Source organism: Tenrec ecaudatus, chromosome X, assembly GCF_050624435.1.
Source record: "Tenrec ecaudatus isolate mTenEca1 chromosome X, mTenEca1.hap1, whole genome shotgun sequence".
In the NCBI taxonomy this organism is placed as follows: domain Eukaryota; kingdom Metazoa; phylum Chordata; class Mammalia; order Afrosoricida; family Tenrecidae; genus Tenrec; species Tenrec ecaudatus.
Window position 1 is genome coordinate 118,160,726 of NC_134548.1, and position 18,937 is coordinate 118,179,662.

Below are 18,937 nucleotides of genomic sequence, written 5' to 3' on the forward strand. Positions count from 1 at the left end.
CTTCTCTCCACTAGATGTCAGTAGCAACCATTAAGTTGTGACCATAATAAAATTCTACAGGCACTGCCAAATGTCCAGTATTTATTTGGTGCCTACTATATGCCAGACATTTTACTAAGATATACTGTTGGGGGTGGGGTACAGGGGGCACAATATTCCCTGCACTTTAGGAAACCACAGTTTAGGGCAAACTAGTGATTGTGTGCTATTTGTTATGCTAAAAGAAGCCAAGTAAAAGGGCCTTCCCCCACCCCCTTTCCAGAAGGGGAATGATAAGGAACCTGGTGGAATAGTGTGGTAGGTGTTCAGCTGCTTAACCACAAGGTCAGCACTTCAAAATCACCATTCCTTCCTTGGGAGAAAGATGAGACTTTCTACTCCCATAAAGAGTCTTGGGAACCCACAGGGCTGGTTCTGTAGAGTCGCTATAATTGGTATGGACTCTAAGGCAGTGAGCTTTGTGTGTTTTTTCCCCCAAAGGGATGGTTCTTGAGCTGGGTTTTGGAGGATGAATATGAGTTAGGTGGGGGCCAGCATTTTGGTGAGTGCATTCCCGTGTGAGTTTAGTGAGTGCCCATCAAGGACCACTGACTCTTTGCAACAGAGACTGTACATGTATGTCACATCCCCTAGGCCTGGAAAGCTAACTGGAAGGGTCACACTGTTGTAAAAGAGAAGGAATGAGTATTTACTCAGTCACGACACTGTGGGAAGAGGGCTACCAGTATTGACTGGCCAAGCCTCCCATGCCACACAGAAACCCTCCGAAAGTCAGGGAACAAGCTCTTTGGTTTGTGGCTAGCAGTTTTCATGGGCTATGCTGACCTTTGAGATTCACTTTCTCTGTCCTGACCTATCAGTTGGGAGGGTCCTTGGTGTCTGTCTCATTACAAGATATTTCCACAAAAACTATTTTATCTCTGTCCCAGAAATACACAAACTCACTACAACCGAGTCACCTCAGACACATAGCGACAAATAGGACAGGGAAGAAACACCCCTGTGGGTTTTCCAAGACTAACTCTTCCTGGGAGTGGAAAGCCTCCCCTTTCTCCTTCAGAGTAGCTGCTGGTTTTGAATTGCTGACCTGGCGATTAGCAGCCCAATGTCACCACTCTCCTGGGGCTCCTTATTGAAGAAGGTGTCTTTAGATCGACTCAGTGGCAGTGGGTTAGATTTTAGGAACCTTTTAATAAGACCTATAACTGAATCCATGTTGTCAAGCATTTGCCTTCACTGATTTTCCAGTGAAAACAATATATTTCTAGAAAGTTTGGAAGCGTGAGGAAGAAAGCAAGCTGGCATACACCGTTGTAAAACTGTTATCTCATGGCTCCGGGTAGCCAAGAGTTCACATGTGCAGGCTCATGCAACCTCTCACAAACAAAGGCCCGATGGGAGAACAAAGCCCCAGACTCACTGAGCTTCTCAAGGATCTCTTCATCGGTCATCTTGGATTTCTTCCGTTGCCGCTCCGTGTTCCTGTACAGAGTACTGGAATTGGCGTTCTCTGCAGAAGGTGGCGTGACCTCTTTATTTGGTGCTGCTGGTGAGGCGATGGATTCAACCACGGAGCGAGTGTAGATCTGAAAGACAGCGGGGGAGGAAAGGGTGGGCGATGAAGAGAGCAGACCAAAGAAGGGGAGGCTACCAATGAATCTTCTAGAGCAGTGGTTCTCCACCTGCCTCATGCCACGGCCTTTCCATACAGTTCCTCATGTGGTGGGGACCCCCAACCATACAATTATTTTTGTGGCTATTTCATAACTGTCATTTTGCTACTGTTATGAATCGGGCGACCCCTGTGAAAGGGTCATTCGACCCCCAAAGGGGTTGAGATCCATAGGTTGAGAACCACTATTCTAAAAAAATAAAAAAGTAGCCTTCTAGAACCAATAGAGATGTCTGTGGGGCTGGCCCCCATCCCAACTACATGGGCACCCCCCATCGCAGAGGAATGCACTTCAGGGGACAGCACTGAAGCTGCAGGTCATTAATTGGGGAGCGCCTAATCAGGCGCCAACGAAGGGGGAAGGAGAGAGAGTGGAACACACCTTAGCCCACCAAGCCCTGAGGACAATATTCCAGCTCAGAGCAGCCAATGCACAGAGAGGATCACAGGGCCGGCCCCACAGGACAGGAAGATGTCCCTCATGGACACATAGTGCTAAGGGGGCCAGCAATGGGGACACAGTGTTGAAGATGTACCCTATCGTAACACACCCTAACACACCGGGAGTAAATACTAAGTGTGTACAGTGGAACAGAAAGGGGAATAAAATGAAGTCCCCAAGGAATGCCAAAGGTGAACTTTGGGACCAGGGCATGGCACCCCAGTGGACTCGACTGGAAAACACTCATAAAGGTCAACAGACAGACCTGGACCTGTTTGAGAGCTTTTCTGTTTTTGCTGTTGGTTTTTCTTTTTACTCTCTCTCTTTTTGTTTTCTTATATTAGCTGTTGTTGATTTATTTTTTTGTCTTCTTGCTTTGTTATGTTTTGCTTTGCTTTTTGGCATGTATTATTTGTCTATACATGTCTATCTTGTCAAAATAGGCGGGATGAACAATCTGGAGGAGAGAACAATGGGACCACTGGTTCTGGGGCAACATGGGAGAGAGGGGGGTGGAGGAAAAGGAGGAGGGTGCGAATAAACCCAGGGACAAGGGAAGAATAAGTGATCTAACATTGATGGCCAGGAGGGCATAGGATACTTGCCGGGGCTCAATCAAGGGCGATGTAGCCAAGAGGAAACCTAAATGAAGGCCTAACATGATAATGGGACAGAAGGAAAGTAACCAGAAAAAGAGGAAAGAACTGGGAGGTAAAGGACATTTTAGAGGTCTAAATACAGCCATGTATCTATGTCAATTCATTTATTTATAATGACAAGGGAATAGATCTATGTATATTTATTTATATAGTATTATGGCAGCAGATGGACACTGGGCCTCCACTCAAGTACTCCCTCAATGCAAGAACACTTTGTTCTACTAGCACAGTACTCTGTGATATTCACCTTCTCTGACATGGTCACTGAAGACAAAGCGGGTGAATAAGCAAATGTGGTGAAGAAAGCTGATGGTGCCCGGCTATCAAAAGATATAGCGCCTGGGGTCTTAAACGCTTGAAGATAAACAAACAGCCATCTAGCTGAGAAGCAACAAAGTCCACAAGGAAGAAGCACATCAGCCTGTGTGATCATGAGGTGTCCATAGGATCAAATATCAGACATCAAAGACCCAAAACAAACAAATAAAAATCATATTAATGGGAATGAGGGGGAGGGCAGAGTGGAGACCCAAGGCCCATCAGTTGTCAATTGTAGTCCCCTGTCAGAAGGCCCATAAGGAAGACATGAGCCAGTCAGCCAGGATGCAGTATAGGACTGATGAAACACACAACCTTCCTCTAGTTCTTTAATGCTTCCTCCCTGCCCACCCTCACTAGCATGAATCCAATTCTAACTTACAAATGTGACTAGACCAGTACATATATACTGGTATGTCTAGAAGGGAATAAGGGTAACATATATACAAACATACCTGATTCAATTGATATATGGATTGTAATAAGAGTTGTACAAGCCCCCAATAAAATGATTAAAGAAAAAAAAAAAGAACTCCCAACACAGGGAATCCAGGGCAGATAAACCCCTCAAAGCAAAAAAGTGGAGCAGTGATATTAGGAGGGGTTAAGGATGGGGAGGGGGAGTACACAGGAACCAATGACAATGATTCACATATGGCCCCACTCCCAGGGGGTAGGACAGCAGAAAAGTGAGTGAAAGGAGACAGTGGTTGGTATAAGAAATGAAAAAAAAGGATAATTTATAAATTATCAAGGGGACATGGGGGAGGGAGGGAGAAAAATGAGGAGCTGATAGCAAGCATTCAAGTAGAAAGCAAATGTTTTGAAAATGATGAATGGCAACATATGTTCAGATGTGCTTGACAAAATGGATATGTGTATGGGATTGCGATAAGAGCCCCAACAAAACAAAAACTAAAAAAAGTGGCCTTCTATTAGAGAACTTTAAATTGCTTCATGTACATGGCCCTTGAAAGACCTTGAAAGACCTTGGTCTTTGAGAGTTTCCATTTGAGCGGTGTGAATTCTTTGCTTTCATTGCTCGCTGTTTTGCTCTGTAATATAGCGGATTGGACCTGAATGGATGGCACCTAACAACAAGCAGTCCAGTCTTAGTGCCCCTGCTTATGCCGTTCATCAGAAGTGGTTCACGTGGATGTGTTTCTGCCTTGACTTCGGCAGTGGTTTGTGATGTCAAGTTTATTTATACATTGTTTTGTGCGGTTCTCTGATTATTTCCGGTGCCAATCTCAGATCCTCAGAAGAGCAACCACCAAACCAGAATAACAGATTCTTCTGTCGGGGACCACAGCAGATGCTCACTAGTTACTGCTTGCTGGGCATTTTCAGACTTACCAGGGAAGAGTCACTCTTGACTTACTGATTTTGTATGCTCCGGTCTCGGTGCGATGACAGGTGGAGGTTCATTATCATCTTCTTCTTCCTCCTCTTCTTCATCTTCTTCTTCAGAAACAGGAGGAGCCAAAGGAGGCTCGGATGCAGTTTTGGTACTCTTAGGACAAAAACAAAATGGAGAAGACAAGCTATTAACATCTCGTGTTTTTTTCTTCAGACATGAAATCATGTTAGGATAAGAAAGAGTGGCAATGTTTTCAGATGAGTAGAACCATCTGCAATGTGGAGGGGAGGACCCATTCACATACAGAGAAAGAAAGTTTTTTTAATGACTTCTATGATGTGGTCCCGCTCAATACTTGCCTTCATGAAGTGGTCCCTGAAGATATGGATGCTATAGCAAAGTGTGGTGAAGAAAGCAGATGGCACCGAGCTAGCAGAAAGAATAGTGCCTAAGGTCTTAAAGAAGGGTCTCAAACAAGCAGACATCTAAGTGAGGCATCCACTAAGCCTGCATGGAAAAAGCACACCAGCCACTGTGGACAAAGATAATTAAACAATAAAATCCGTGATCAGAAGGGGGCCTGTATTAGAATTTAAAATCTGAGCTGAGCATCTTGCTTGCCAGAGTGTTATAGATGACAGTGAAAGTCTAAAATCCATTCACAGAATCCCCACATGGATTAAACATCCACTGGATGTTTTTGGTTCATTTCCCAATGATGTGAATAGTATCATCCTCAGCATGGATTGGGAAAAGAATTGTTGCAAATACAGTTAGGTTTAAATTTTGCATTGTACCATTTGTTTCTCCTTTTGAGCCATTTAAACATTTTCCACCTATTACTTTCTGCTTTCTTTTGGATTAAAGTTTCCCTGTGGGGTTTTTTTTTTGTTTTTGTGTTAGCATTGTTTTTGTATGACTTTCTTATATGAAATTCAGGATAGGTAAATCTCCAGACAGTAACCAGATGAACATTTTCTGAAGGGTATGGCAGAAGTGGAGGGGAAACAGTGAGCTTACAATACATTGATACAAGAATGGCAGTACATTGATACAAAAATGAAGACAATGTTCTAACATCGTGGTGATGGAGGCTTCATTCTTTTCAATATAGTGAAACCGTTGAATTTTAAGGTCAACTAAACAGTTAAGATCATTTAAAAATGAAAAAAAGTAGTTATTTGCAATGTTTCACCGAGCTAAAATATTTTTAATTTTAATAAGTCATTTTATTGGGGACTCTTACAGCTCTTAGAATAATCCACACAGCAATTGTATCAAGCACATTTGTACAGATGTTGCCACCACAATTGCCCAAACATTTTCTTTCTACTGGAGTGAGCAAAACATTTTAAAGTTCGATGATTTGGGGTTCAATGCATCAAAAGCCTTGCTGTTGAAACCTTGTATCTGTAAGTGGGCGCACAATCACCTTTTTGATGAACAGTTTGTCAATCTATTCAGAACTACTTTTTTCCCCAGGAACAGAATGTAGCTGCAGGCTGGGTGTTAACTCGGCTCTGCAGAGACTTTCGGGCTGTGTCTCATGATGCAGGTCCACCATGCTTCTCACAGCGCCTTGTGAGTAGATCCCAACTCATGGTGACCCCACACTCCCCCAAGTATCTGAGGAGGACTGTGCTCCAGGGGGTTCTCAGTGACTGATGTTTCAGAAGATGATCACAAGGCCTCTGGGTGGACACAAACCTCCACCTTTCCTGGTGATCTTCCTGCCTGCGCTCAAGTGGGGCAGCCCCTGGGCCATGCCGTAGGCCTGTACTGTCCTAGATGGCAAGGCGGCCCCAAACCACAGTTGGTTACTGGGTCCTTCACAGGTGGTTACTCTAAATTGAGATGTGTAGTACATCGCTGCTATTTCCTGTTTTCACGATACTATAGTAAAGGATCTCATTAACACTTTTTTATATGGCTTACATGTTGACATGGTAATGTTTTAGGTATTTTAAGAGACCAAACACTCACTGCTATTGACTCAGTGCTGACTCATAGTGACTCTACAGGACGGCACTGAATTGCCCCTGTGGATTTCCAAGACTGTATATTTGTTCAGAAATAGAAAGCTTTGTCTTTCTCCTGTGGAGTGTCTGGAGGTTTTGAACTGCTGTCCTTGCAGTTAGCAGCCCAAGGCATGACGCACTATGCCTAAAGGACTCATTTGAGGAACAATGAATTAAACTATGCAAAGGAGCTTCAAAGATTCTGTGGGAAAATGGAATAAAGAAGATAACAGAATGGTCTCCATGTACTTTTGGAAGCTCCCCTGGTACATTATGTTTCACCCATTTAAAAAAAAACTTGTTTTAATGTGATAACTGTACAACTTTGAGGTACATCTATGACATCTGCCTGGAGCCCTGGTGATATAGTGGGTTATGTGTTGTGCTGTTAACTGCAAGATCAGCAGTTCGAACTACCAGCCACTCCTCATAATGATTTACATTTAAGTTTATTCTGGTTTTTAATATTTTCTGTTTTCTTTTCAATTGAGGTGTTTATCTCTTTTCTTTTGTTATTGTGATTAGTTTGCTGTTTTATAAGGTTTTTCTGGGAATGAACTCCAGGCAAGGTAAATCTAGAGAGACAGTAACTGGATTAATGGTTCCTTGAAGGCATGGCAGGGGAGGCTGGGGAGAATTGGAGAGCTAATAACAATGAGTGAAAAAAAGAAGAAAATGTTCTAAAATTGATTGTGGTAATGATTGTACAACTCTTCTTGATATGATTAAACTATTAAATTTTAGGATATGTGGATTATATGCCAATAGAACAGCTGGGAGAAAAAGATACAATGACAAAAATATATTTTATATCATTAAAAATTTGCTCTTTGCTTACTATTGTCTTTAATGAAAATTAAATTGCAAGTTGTAACAAATTATTAAAAAAGATTTACAGCCTCAGAAACCCACAGGGGCAGTTCTATACTATCCTATAGGGTTGCTGTATATCAGAATTGGCTCAGTAGTTTGCTTTATATGGCTTATATTGCGATTCTCCTGAAAGCAAGTTTAGGTGGTAGTTTTTGGTATTGTTTTCTTTCAGTATATGCATATATTTGTTTGTTGCATAAATTAATGATTTCTCTCTGGGTTCCTTGGTTCAGGTTAGTTCCACAAAAGAATTTATACTCACTAAAGGCAGAACTTCAGAGTCAGATGTAGGTAGCCTGCGAATAGACTCTTATCCAGGAGGACCATAATCTGTGATTTAAAATTCAACCTGGATTCAAATATAAAGCTAAACTGGTATACTAGGGATAGCCATATACATGACAGGAGACTGATCTAACGTGACAAGGAAAACACAACACAATTTCTGTATATATGAAAGAATATTTGATTGCCCTGACATAGATGCTGAATAAAATGAAATTTATATGGCTAATTGATAGTTTTTCTTATGTATATACTTACTTGTATATTTTAGTAAGCCATAATAACTGGACTATGCTAGTATATTGTATTGATACTGTGAGAATAAAAACATATATCAACTATATTAAGTTTCCACGAAAACATTAGTTTCTTCTTCTGAAAGACTTGCAGTTCCTTGGGGCACTTTTTGGGGGGACTATTTGCTTTGATATTATATTTCACAATGTTTTGATATATTTTCTCTCAAGTGGGATCAATATTTGACCAAATCTTGACAGGGCATAACTTGCATAGAGCTTATTTTTTTATGAAGACACAACAGGACACAACATATTTCCAATTGATTTGGAAATATGAACTGTATGCTCAGAGCTGGCGAGCTTATACAAATGTTCTGAGCTTGAGGTCAGAAACAAATCACTAAAAAAGAAAGAAAGAAAGAAAGAAAGAAAGGAAGGAAGGAAGGAAGGAAGGAAGGAAGGAAGGAAGGAAGAAAGAAAGAAGAAAGAAAGAAAAAGAAAGAAAGAAATCACTGGCTCCAAAAGAGCCCATGAAATGTAAATTCATTCATCTCCAATTCAATGTCTGTGGACACCAACTTAACTAGTTAGTCCATTCAATGGACTATTTATAGAAATTTCATTAAGCTAAAAAACAAATTGTTGGTCAGATTTTTCCATTACTGAAGAATTCTTGGGTATTCCCAATGATTTCCACGAAATTATAATTAACCCTAAATTGAAAAACTTGTAGGCCCCAAATTTCAAAAGCAGTATTTAAGAAAAATTTCAAAATGTTTACAGGAAAACTATACTTAAATAAGGGTTTCGGGTGCTTTGATGCATCAGACACGATGCATCATGTGGCCTCCACAAGTGACAGTATGCTCAGCCTGTGAGAGACCAGCAATAACCTTGGTAGTAATTGCAAGATTGAGGTTTCTTGGCCCATACCATTGACTGGTATAGCAATCAGTAACCCTTGAATGACAGGTAGCGCTGCAACGCATAGCTCAATGATTGATTATCACTAGATGAGCTCCACGTGAAAAATGTCATTATTACTTTTTGCAAACGTAATAAAAATGCATGTTCAAAAAGTTGCTATTTTAACCAGTCTGAAGTATACATGGTAATGTACACAATAATATGTGATGCCGATGATGGTCCATAGACATAAAATAGTGGCGTTAAGCATTGGGCTGCTTGCTAGCTGCAAGGCCAGCACTTTAGAACCATCAGCCAGTCTGAGAGAAAGACGAGGCTTTCTATCCCTATCAAGAGTTACAGTCTCAGAGACCCACAGGGGCAGCTCTGATAGGGTCACGAGGAGTTGGAGTTGACTCAGTGACAGTGTATTTGGTTTGGGCAATTTTTGTAGATCATTTGTTAAAGGTCGTTTGTGAGTGGAAGGTCTCTACGCATGCCTACACACGCACACACATCTACCTTTCCTATCATATTAACTGTCCTTATAGTGCTCTGTGATGACCTCTCCGATGGGATAACTATGAATCGGAATTGACTTGATGGTATTAAGGGAAATATCGATATAATCACTTCAAACAGAAACCCAGGACCGCTTTAGTTATCTTCCGTATGCTGTATTACTCCTAGGCCCTGGTAACTACTGATAAAACTATTGTTGCTATTGCATCCCTCTAGAGCAGTGGTTCTCAACCTTCCCAATGCCATGACCCTTTCTTACAGTTCCTCATGTGGTGACCCCCCCAACCATAACATTATTTTCATTGCTACTCCATCACTGTAATTTTGCTATTGTTATGAATCAGGCAACCCCCGTGAAAGGGTCACAACCCACAAAGGGGTCGCGATCCACAGGTTGAGAACCACTGCTCTACAATATTGTTCATAAAAGTTAAATCACCCAACATTTTGTCCTTTTGAGTTCCCTATTCCTTAACATTAATTACTTTCCTCACTATTCTCCTTCTAAATGGGAAACAGTCTCATATCCAAGGATGGATTAATGGGATTATTAGAAAACCTTTAAAAGTGTGCCTTTTAAGATTGGTTGAAGGGGCAGGATGGTGGAGGTGTGGGCAGCAATATAGGCTTCTGTTTACCAGTCTCTTGTTTAAAATGCAGATTTCAGGGTTATATCCCAGAATGACTCTACAGCCCTGGAATCTGAATTTTATTAGACACACACACACCCCAGTCAAAAAGGAAAATAAAACCTGAACTCACTGCCATTGAGTCAATTCTGAGGGCAGAGCAGAACTTCCCTTGTAGGATCCCCAAACTACATTTCCATGGGAGCAGAAGTCTCATCTTTCTTCTGTAGAGTGGCTGCTGGTTTCAAATTGCTGACCTTGTGGTTAGCAGGTCAAGGCATAACCCACTATACCCTGAACCAAAAAACAAATTCATTGCCAATGGATCAATTCTAACTCATAGCGACCCTATGGGACAGCGTAGAACTGCCCCCATGGGTTTCTGAGACTGACTGGAACTCTTTTTTTTTTTTTACATTTTATTAGGGGCTCAAACAACTCTTATCACAATCCATATATATATATATATATATATATATATATATATATATATATATATATATATATATATATACATCAGTTGTATAAAGCACATCCGTACATTTCCTGCCCTAATTATTTTCAAAGCATTTGCTCTCCAGTTAAGCCCTTTGCATCAGGTCCTCTTTTTTTCCCCTCCCTCCCCAATCCCCCCTCCCCCATGAGCCCCCAATAATTTATAGATCGTTATTTTGTCATATCTTGCCCTATCCGGAGTCTCCCTTGCCCCCCTTCTCTTCCATCCATCTCCCAGGGAGGAGGTCACATGTGGATCCATGCAATTGATTCCCCCTTTCCAACCCACTCACCCTCTACTCTCCCAGTATCACCCCTCACACCCCTGGTCCTGAAGGTATCATCCACTCTGGATTCCCTGTGCCTCCAGCTCCCATATGTACCAGTGTACAACCTCTGCCCTATTCAGTCCTGCAAGGCAGAATTCGGATCATGGTAGTTGGGGGGAGGAAGCACCAGGTTCTGGGGGAAAGCTGTGTTCTTCATCGGTACTACATCGCACCTTTACTGACCCATCTCCTCTCCTAAACCCCTCTGTGAGGGGATCTCCAATGGCTGACAAATGGGCTTTGGGTCTCTACTCTGCCCTTCCCCCTTCATTCACTATGGTATATATATATATATATATATATACATACATACATACATACATAGACATAGATATAGATATAGATATATATAGATATATATATACATACATACATAGACATAGATATAGATATAGATATATATAGATATAGATAGATATAGTTGCATGATACCTTATACCTGGTCCCTTTGGCATCTTGTGATCGCACAGGCTGGTGTGCTTCTTCCATGTGGGCTTTGTTGCTTCTGAGCTAGATGGCCGCTTGTTCACCTTCAAGCCTTTAAGACTCCAGACACTATCTCTTTTGCTAGCCGGGCACCATCAGCTTTCTTTGCCACATTTGCTTATGCACCCATTTGTCTTTGGTGATCGTATCATGGAAGTGTGCAGCCAATGATATGATTTTTTGTTCTTTGATGCCTGATAACTGATCCCTTCGGGACCACGTGATCATACAGACTGCAACTCTTTACAAGAGTGGAAAGTCTGTCTCCCATGGAGCATCTGGTGATTTTGTACTGCTGAACTTGCAGGTAGCAGCCCAATAAGTAACCATGAGGCCCTCAAAGCTCCTTTATTAGACCCTACAACAAGCATTTCTGATGAAAACGACATAAAAAAGGTACCGATATAGATGAACAAACACTACAGTTCAAATCAAAAGTGCAATCTTTCAGGGCCACACATGAACTCTCCTATACACACAGACCATGTCATATCTGTTGCTCTCATATTGTCAGGAATGCGGCTGTTGCTCAGACATGACATTATTGCACATCATATTATTGCTCTCACTTCCCACTTAAGAATCCCAGGGCAGGATTCTAAATAGATTATTTCATCCTTAAGCGTACAACAAAAAATATTAATTTTAAAAATCAGCTTCAAGTGGAAGCCGAAGTCCCGGAATGGAATACACAAAGATCAAAGAAGCTACCACAGCGAACAGCAAAGCAGATGTGCTCCGACAGGGAGTGATATTTCTGAATTAAAACCTAATTATCTAGCCATTCATTTATCACCTTAGTGAGTATACCGTTGCTTCTATGGTAATCCTCTCCCAGGCTACACAGGATGCCAGAGCTTGTGATCTATTTAGGTTTTGCCTGCAAGAAGTAGTCAATCACATTAAGCCAGATCCTGTAAGATAGCCAGGTCTACTGGGAGTGCTTTTTAAAAGCAAATAAAGAAGCATTGAGAAGTGCAACCTCCCCCTGGAACAATAAGGAGGTCAGAGGTATCTACTGCTCTATTTTTAAGTTACTCTGTCCTTCCGAATTGACCCCAGCTGGATTTAAGGGTGTAATTCTCTTCATTCAATCACTAGAAACATCGACTTAGCTAAGCAGTTTAACCAGTTATCTCCACCTGGAAATCTTGCCAACCAGCACCTCAAACTCCAAATGACCAAAATGGAAACCCTGCGTCTACCCTCAGAAATCGGCTCCTCCTGGAAAATGTGGTTCAATCTTCCCTCCAATCAATAGCCAAGAATCTCTAGTCAGACTGCCATGACTCTACTTCACATCCTCATCACGTCTGATCTGCACACTTGCAACAGGTCCCCCCCGGTCTTGCTGCCTCCAGCTTTCCCTGAAGTCATTCTGGACTTCTGCGGTTGGAGTGTGTTCAAGTTCACTCAGCCGACTTCCTGATTCCAAAATAAATGGCAGGGTTTGCTACTGCCTACTGACAAAAGCCACATTCCTGACAATGTGAAGGCCTTCCTGTTGGCCTAGTGTTTATGTGTTGGGCTACTAACCTTGGGGGCAGCAGTTCAAAACCACCAGCCACTCCTCCGCATAAAGATGAGGTTTTGTCCTCTTGTAAAGAGTTAGTCTCAGAAATCCACAGGGGCAATTCTACCTTGTCCTATAGAGTCACTGTGAGTCAGAATTGATTCAATAGCAGTGGATTTGTTTTTGTGGTTACATATTCCATTTTATATCTCGCTTCTTTATATTCATTCATATCTTATCTTCCTCTACTATATGAAACACTAAACTTGGCTAAGATGGGGGAATTGATAATTCTGTTAAAGATACAAATATCTAGTTTATCAATAAGAAATAAGATTATTTTTTCTGATTTGGTGGATGTTTTGTCTATTGTATAATTTAAAAAAATAATTCTATGAGCAAAACCAATAGAAGCAAGAACTCTAAAGAAAGGTTAGTGTTTTAGGCAATAAAAAACTGTTAACCCATATCAAAACAAATATGCAGACCCTTCTAGCAGGTTGGTGTTTAGCATACCTGATCTACCTAAAAACAAAAACAAAGATTTCGTTGCTAGGGTACCTAGCAGGTAGTACAAAAGCATGATGTTAATGGAATCAAAGGATGTCAGGTATGTATCATAAGACCTCCCGCTTCATATATGGTTTTCAGAGTGGCTCAGAAAACTGCCAGAGTCTTTAAAGGGTGAGCTGAGGAGATGACAAGTGAAAGCCACCTTCTGTTCTCTTCTGTCTGGGGGAATCTGAGCCAGGCCTCATATAATGTTCACATGTGCCAAGTGAGGTTTTTTTTCTGTTTGAGATCTAAAAATTATAACTTATATTTAATAAACACATAGTATGTGTTAGGTACCATACTAAGTCCATTATGTTACTTATCATATTTACTAGTCACCTGAGCTCTAGGAGGTAGATGATACTATTATTGTCATTTAGGTGAGGAAAGAGGATGACAGAAGCGAAGTCACTTTTCCAAAGTCAAGCAACTGATAAAAGGAGGAATCACCTGTGGTGAAGTGTAACTACTTGGTATGCCTCTTTTATCCATAGGCTTTTGTAACACCCACCTTGCCACTGCAAATACAGTGTAGATGACCCTAACTCAATGATTGGTCATTTTCACCATTCTGTTGGGTATAAAAGTAAGCCATCTTAGAAGGAATATCGTGATCAAGAAAGAAAAGGCACCAGGGAAATATGTGGGAGACCCCTGCCTGAAGTGACAGAAGCAACACAGACACTGGAGGCCACAGCATTGAGACCATGAGACAGAGCAGGGAAGCTGTATTGAGACCATGACACAGAGCATAGGAGTGGTGCTAAGACCTAGAGGCAGTGCTGCAAGCTTCATGGCCTATGGAATGAATAAAGCTGAGTGTCTTTGGGCAAGAGGCTAATTTGCAGACTGGGGGCCCTTTGACCATTTGCCAATGCTAAAGGAGCTTTGTAAAACCTGCTAAGCAGGGCAAAGGCCAAAAGGTAGTGTGCCTGAGAGAGTGAGGACTAGAAGGAGACCTGACTGCTTGCATGGCTGAGAAGGGATGCTCTTGCTGACAGAACGGGTGCATTTTAAAAATGCTTTCTGATCTGGGCTTAACTTCCTTTGTTAACTTCCCCATTGTCATGAGTATTGTCTGTAAGTGATGTGTGGTCATTGTCACAAATTATTGAATATCCAGCAGTGTTGTGGGGTGATGGTTAGTATCACAATATAGTCAAGAAGGATATCTGACCTCTGCCTTGTGGCTGAGTGTGGCGTTGTGTTCTCCCTACTGAAGCTGGAGGTCAGATGTGGCCATTTTATCACAGACTAAGAAACACCCGTGTCCAGAGCCTTCACTCTTTACCACTAATGTTCTGCTGTCATCCTGAATGTTAAGGCTACCATCAGGCTGGCCAGCTTTTGCCCTCTACCAAAGGAAGAATCAACTTGGCTATCCATGACCCTCGATAAGTAAGTGGTTAGGTGACTTTCACTAATGTGCGAATGCCAAGTAGTTCACCACTAAGAAAGTCAATGAGGCAGGAAATAATTTCTATCAATATATAAAACTTAAATCATAGTGAGTGCTTGCATAAGATAGAGCACTTTCTGTTCAATGTATATGCATAGTCTTTCTGAGGATCCCAGCACATCTAAGGATATTGAATTCGTTGACTTATGTTATAGTAATTTCTCTGCTAAAACCAGCTGTGTGCAATTAGGTAAATTCACTTCCCCTTCTGTGCCTCAGTTTACTGGAGCAAGAGACATTGAAAAGAGACATTTGGTATTGTGGTGTGACCTGGGACATGTTATTTCAGCTTTCTAAACCTCAGTTTTCCCATCTGTGAAATGGCAACAATAGGCGGGTGCAGGACACTGAATTGTAAGAAAGAGTAAGTGGATTTATGCATTTAAAATACTAGCCCAATGCCTGGTATATTGCATCTATTCAACATAAAGACACTATTTTTATTAGAATTGAGAAGGTTATATAAGCGAAATGAAAGCATTTGCATGCACAGACAGACTTGCACAAAAGGAACAAAGCTCCTAGAAGCCATATTCATAACCATCAGGAAATTAGAAAGGTCCTGAGGTCCTTCAAAGGGTGACTGGTTAAGGAATTGTGAAATAAACAAAACATACCATGGAATACAAAGAAGCAAACCTGTGAGCTGCACAGTAACTTGGATGGATCCTCTAGGAACCATTATGAGAACAAAAAGACAATCCCCCAGTCGAAGAACGTGCTGTTTACATTGGACCCCTGGCAACACCAATCACACCAGACACTTGTGCATGGTTCACTTACCGAAGGATGGGCTGCTATGTATCCATGTGCACTCTTATCTGCAAAGTGAGAATAAAGAAGGCAACACGGTTTCAGAAAGATAGCTGCATTCCACAAAACTGCATGCCTTTGACCAGAACGAAATTCTCCCTTTGATAATAGGCACACCAAATGACATCATTGGCTTGTCTTCAAAGAGCTCACATCATTACAACCTCATCACCTTCTCACTGTGTCATGTTTCACATTTTAATGAAGGCCCCGAGTATGGAGAGATGTCAAGATGATCTACTCCTAATAGCAGGATTCTCTATATTTAAAAACATGGACTGCCAGAGAAAACAAACAAAAGAAGTAGGTCTTAGGACAGGGGCTCCAAAACTATTTAAACAGGGGGCCAGTTCACTGTCCCTCAGACCCGTTGGAGGGACGGACTATAGTTTAAAAAAACAAACAAACTATGAACAAATTCCTATCTATGCACATCGCACATATCTTATTTCGAAGTAAAAAAACAAACGGGGCAAAAACACCCGGCGGGCCGGATAAATGTCCTCGGTGGACCGCATGTGGTCCGCGGGCAGTAGTTTGAGGACTCCTGTCTTAGAAGATGCACAGCCAGAATGCTCCTGAGAAATGACCATGCCGAGATTTTGCCTATTGTACTTTGGGCATGTTATCAGGAGAGACCACTCCCAGGGAAAAACGGGCACCATGCTTTGTAAAGCAGAGGGTAACGCAAAAGGTGGTGGCTCTGTACAAGATGGATTGACACTGTGGCTTCAACAAGGGGCTCCAACATAAGGAACACCTGTGAGAGCGGGCAGTGTGCCATCGTGTTTGCATGGGGTAGCTGTGAGTCTGAACCAACTGGCAGGCACGTCACAACAGTATAACATAGACCTAAATCCATGGTTTCTCCATCCTCTCTCTTTCCTTCCTTTGCATCCACTTCTTCTCCTTTGTTACTTGCTCTCTCTCTTTCTCCTTCACCCCAGCCCCACCTCTCCTTCCTTTCCTCTCCCCCTCTGCCTCCTGTCCTATTAACTTCACATGACCAGTAAAATATTTATAAGAAAAATTGTGAACTTCATGAAAATTTGTAGAATTCTATCCATTTCTATAGTGTTAAGTCCTTATTTAAGTTGCCAGGATTGCATCTTTGGAACCGAGACACAAAACCAAAAGGTTTAATGGCAGTGACTAGCTGGTGTAAGGAATAGACTCGGAGAGTCTGAAGGGTGTCCATCGTCACACTAAAATGACCTTGAGAAATCCGTTTTGGTTCTGATCACTTATGGCCCTAACAGGAACCCAGAGCAGAGGCTCCTGATCTCCTTTCTTGTTAAGCAATGTTTGATGTGTCATCAGGTTCCTCTAGACATTTTATCCCATGTGGAAAATGAAGTATCATTACAAAGCTGTCCTTGATGGTTTCATTATGTTCTCAACTCTGAATAGTAGCAGTTAAGTAATCGTCAGTTCTAAAAATAAATGATCGCATTTAGCATGTTGACTGGCTGTATGCCTTCAAATATGGACTCTGATATTTGATGCAGCCAAATGTGATAGCCCTATACTTCAGGTTCCAAGAGTGTCCTTGTATTAGTCTTTAAGAGAAATCTTGTCTAGTTTCCACTATTCCTATGTGAGGAAGCAGATTGTTCTTTAAACTTGGATGACTAATGACAGTACTCCCTAATTTATCTGTTGTTGCTTGCCATTCAGTTGATTCTGATTCCCAGTGACCCTACAGGACAGAGTAGAACTGCCCTACGAGGCGTCCACGGTGTAAGGGAGCCAACTCTAGGGAGTGGCTGGAGGTTTCAGACCCACAGGATTTCCGTGGACAGCCAGACACTTAACTGCTGCACCACCAGGCCACCTTCTTCTTTCTTCAGATGTTCACAAAGAAAGTATTCTGGAAAGGCAAGCTAGGTGATGGTCAACATATTGGGGGATATATGTTTTTCAACTGTTCATTGTACAAAAGTGAAGAACAAAGACCCAAACAAAAGCCAGATTCATATACAAGCAAATCGAGTCAAGATTTGGTGGTTATGGTGGCTCATTAGGTGACTAGGTAGTCAGACATGGTTTCATTGCCTTTTCAGTCTGACTTTTGCGGGCTGCTCAAAAAATGTGCGGTGTGTCTTCCTTGTACAATTCAATCTGCCTATGGGCTAAAATAAGGCTCAAAGGCCCATGGTTTTCCCTACGTACTTCTTTCAAGAACATGACACTGCACCTAATCCTTCATGACTGAGCGTCTTTCCGTCAGTGAGGAGACAGAGCAGCAACTGTGATTGCTGACTGATTCAAACAGACAACTATACTGCTTCGCTGAACAATTTTCTGAGTGGAATCGAAGCATCCCTCACATGATACAAAGCTCTTAACCTCAAACTGCCATTTCAGACTCATCTTTCAGTTCGCTCAACTGTGAACTCATCTTTCAGTTGAAGCCACTGGGCCAGCAGCTGGAACTGACTCCAAATGCCCTGCCGGAGTGTGGTTATCCAGGAGGCTGACCGACTAGAAAAGTCCTTCTTTGTCTTTGCGTGCCCTGGACATCCTCTTACCTCCTGATGTAAAGCTCATGTATTTCTGGTTGTTAACGGTTTCTTTGGAATCATAGAACTTGAGGACATCTAGAACAGCCTGTGGGTTCTTCTTCTGTTCCAGTTTTGTTATGTTGGAGGTTTGCAGTAATCGCGCCCACTGTTCAGGAATCCCCTGTAGACAACCAGAAGGAGAGGATGGCAGCTCAGAACATTCGACAGGTCCATTCTCACGTTCCAGTACAGCTCTTCACCAAGAAGCCCATGCTCCCTGCAGGATTGCACTTGGGAAACTGAAGTTACAGTCTAAATTTCAAGTTAGTAACTGAACAATGCAATCATTCTCTTTTCTAATCAAAACACATAGGTGAAACTAGGATCCAACTTAAAAAAGGGTGGGTGGGAGTATGACTGTGATAGAAAAAAAAAGCACATGAAAAATCACCTCCATATTGACTCTGCTCATCCATGAAATGATGTTTACGGCTTAGCTTTTTTGTTGTTCTGGTGACTCAGGGCAGACATAGCAAGACTTCTCTAAATTTGAACAGAGCATAGTATAATGTAGATCGATCAATTTTAGATGCCTGGGGTAACAGAAGCTGTTTCTGGGCAGGTTGCAAATCAGAAAATCGTTTGGCTTAAGAAGAAAACCTCACTCTTGGTCAGCTTATACTCTGTGGCTACTATACTCTGTGGCTACTAAATGTAATTGGAGGGGGCAGGTCTACAGCAATAATAGAAAGGGGGATTGGGAGGAGGCAAAAAATAGAAAAGTCGAGGAGCAGTAAACACGGAGTTGCTAAAGAATAATGTCAGTGCTGCTATGGGCACTTCTGTTGCAGCTTTCTCCT

General features: G+C 41.9%; 1 protein-coding gene across 4 annotated transcripts in view; it reads right to left on the bottom strand.

Annotated features, from left to right (window-relative positions):
- The window catches only part of PAK3 (p21 (RAC1) activated kinase 3), a 333,228-nt gene that overhangs the window by 70,695 nt on the left and 243,596 nt on the right, over window positions 1-18,937 (bottom strand). For all 4 annotated transcript variants that reach the window (XM_075538540.1, XM_075538538.1, XM_075538541.1 and 1 more), the window contains 4 exons: window positions 18,105-18,258; window positions 15,544-15,581; window positions 4,473-4,604; window positions 1,421-1,586 (listed from right to left, as the gene is read on the bottom strand). In XM_075538540.1, coding sequence (XP_075394655.1) covers window positions 1,421-1,586; window positions 4,473-4,604; window positions 15,544-15,581; window positions 18,105-18,258 — 490 coding nt within the window. The remainder of the gene's footprint in view (window positions 1-1,420; window positions 1,587-4,472; window positions 4,605-15,543; window positions 15,582-18,104; window positions 18,259-18,937) is intronic.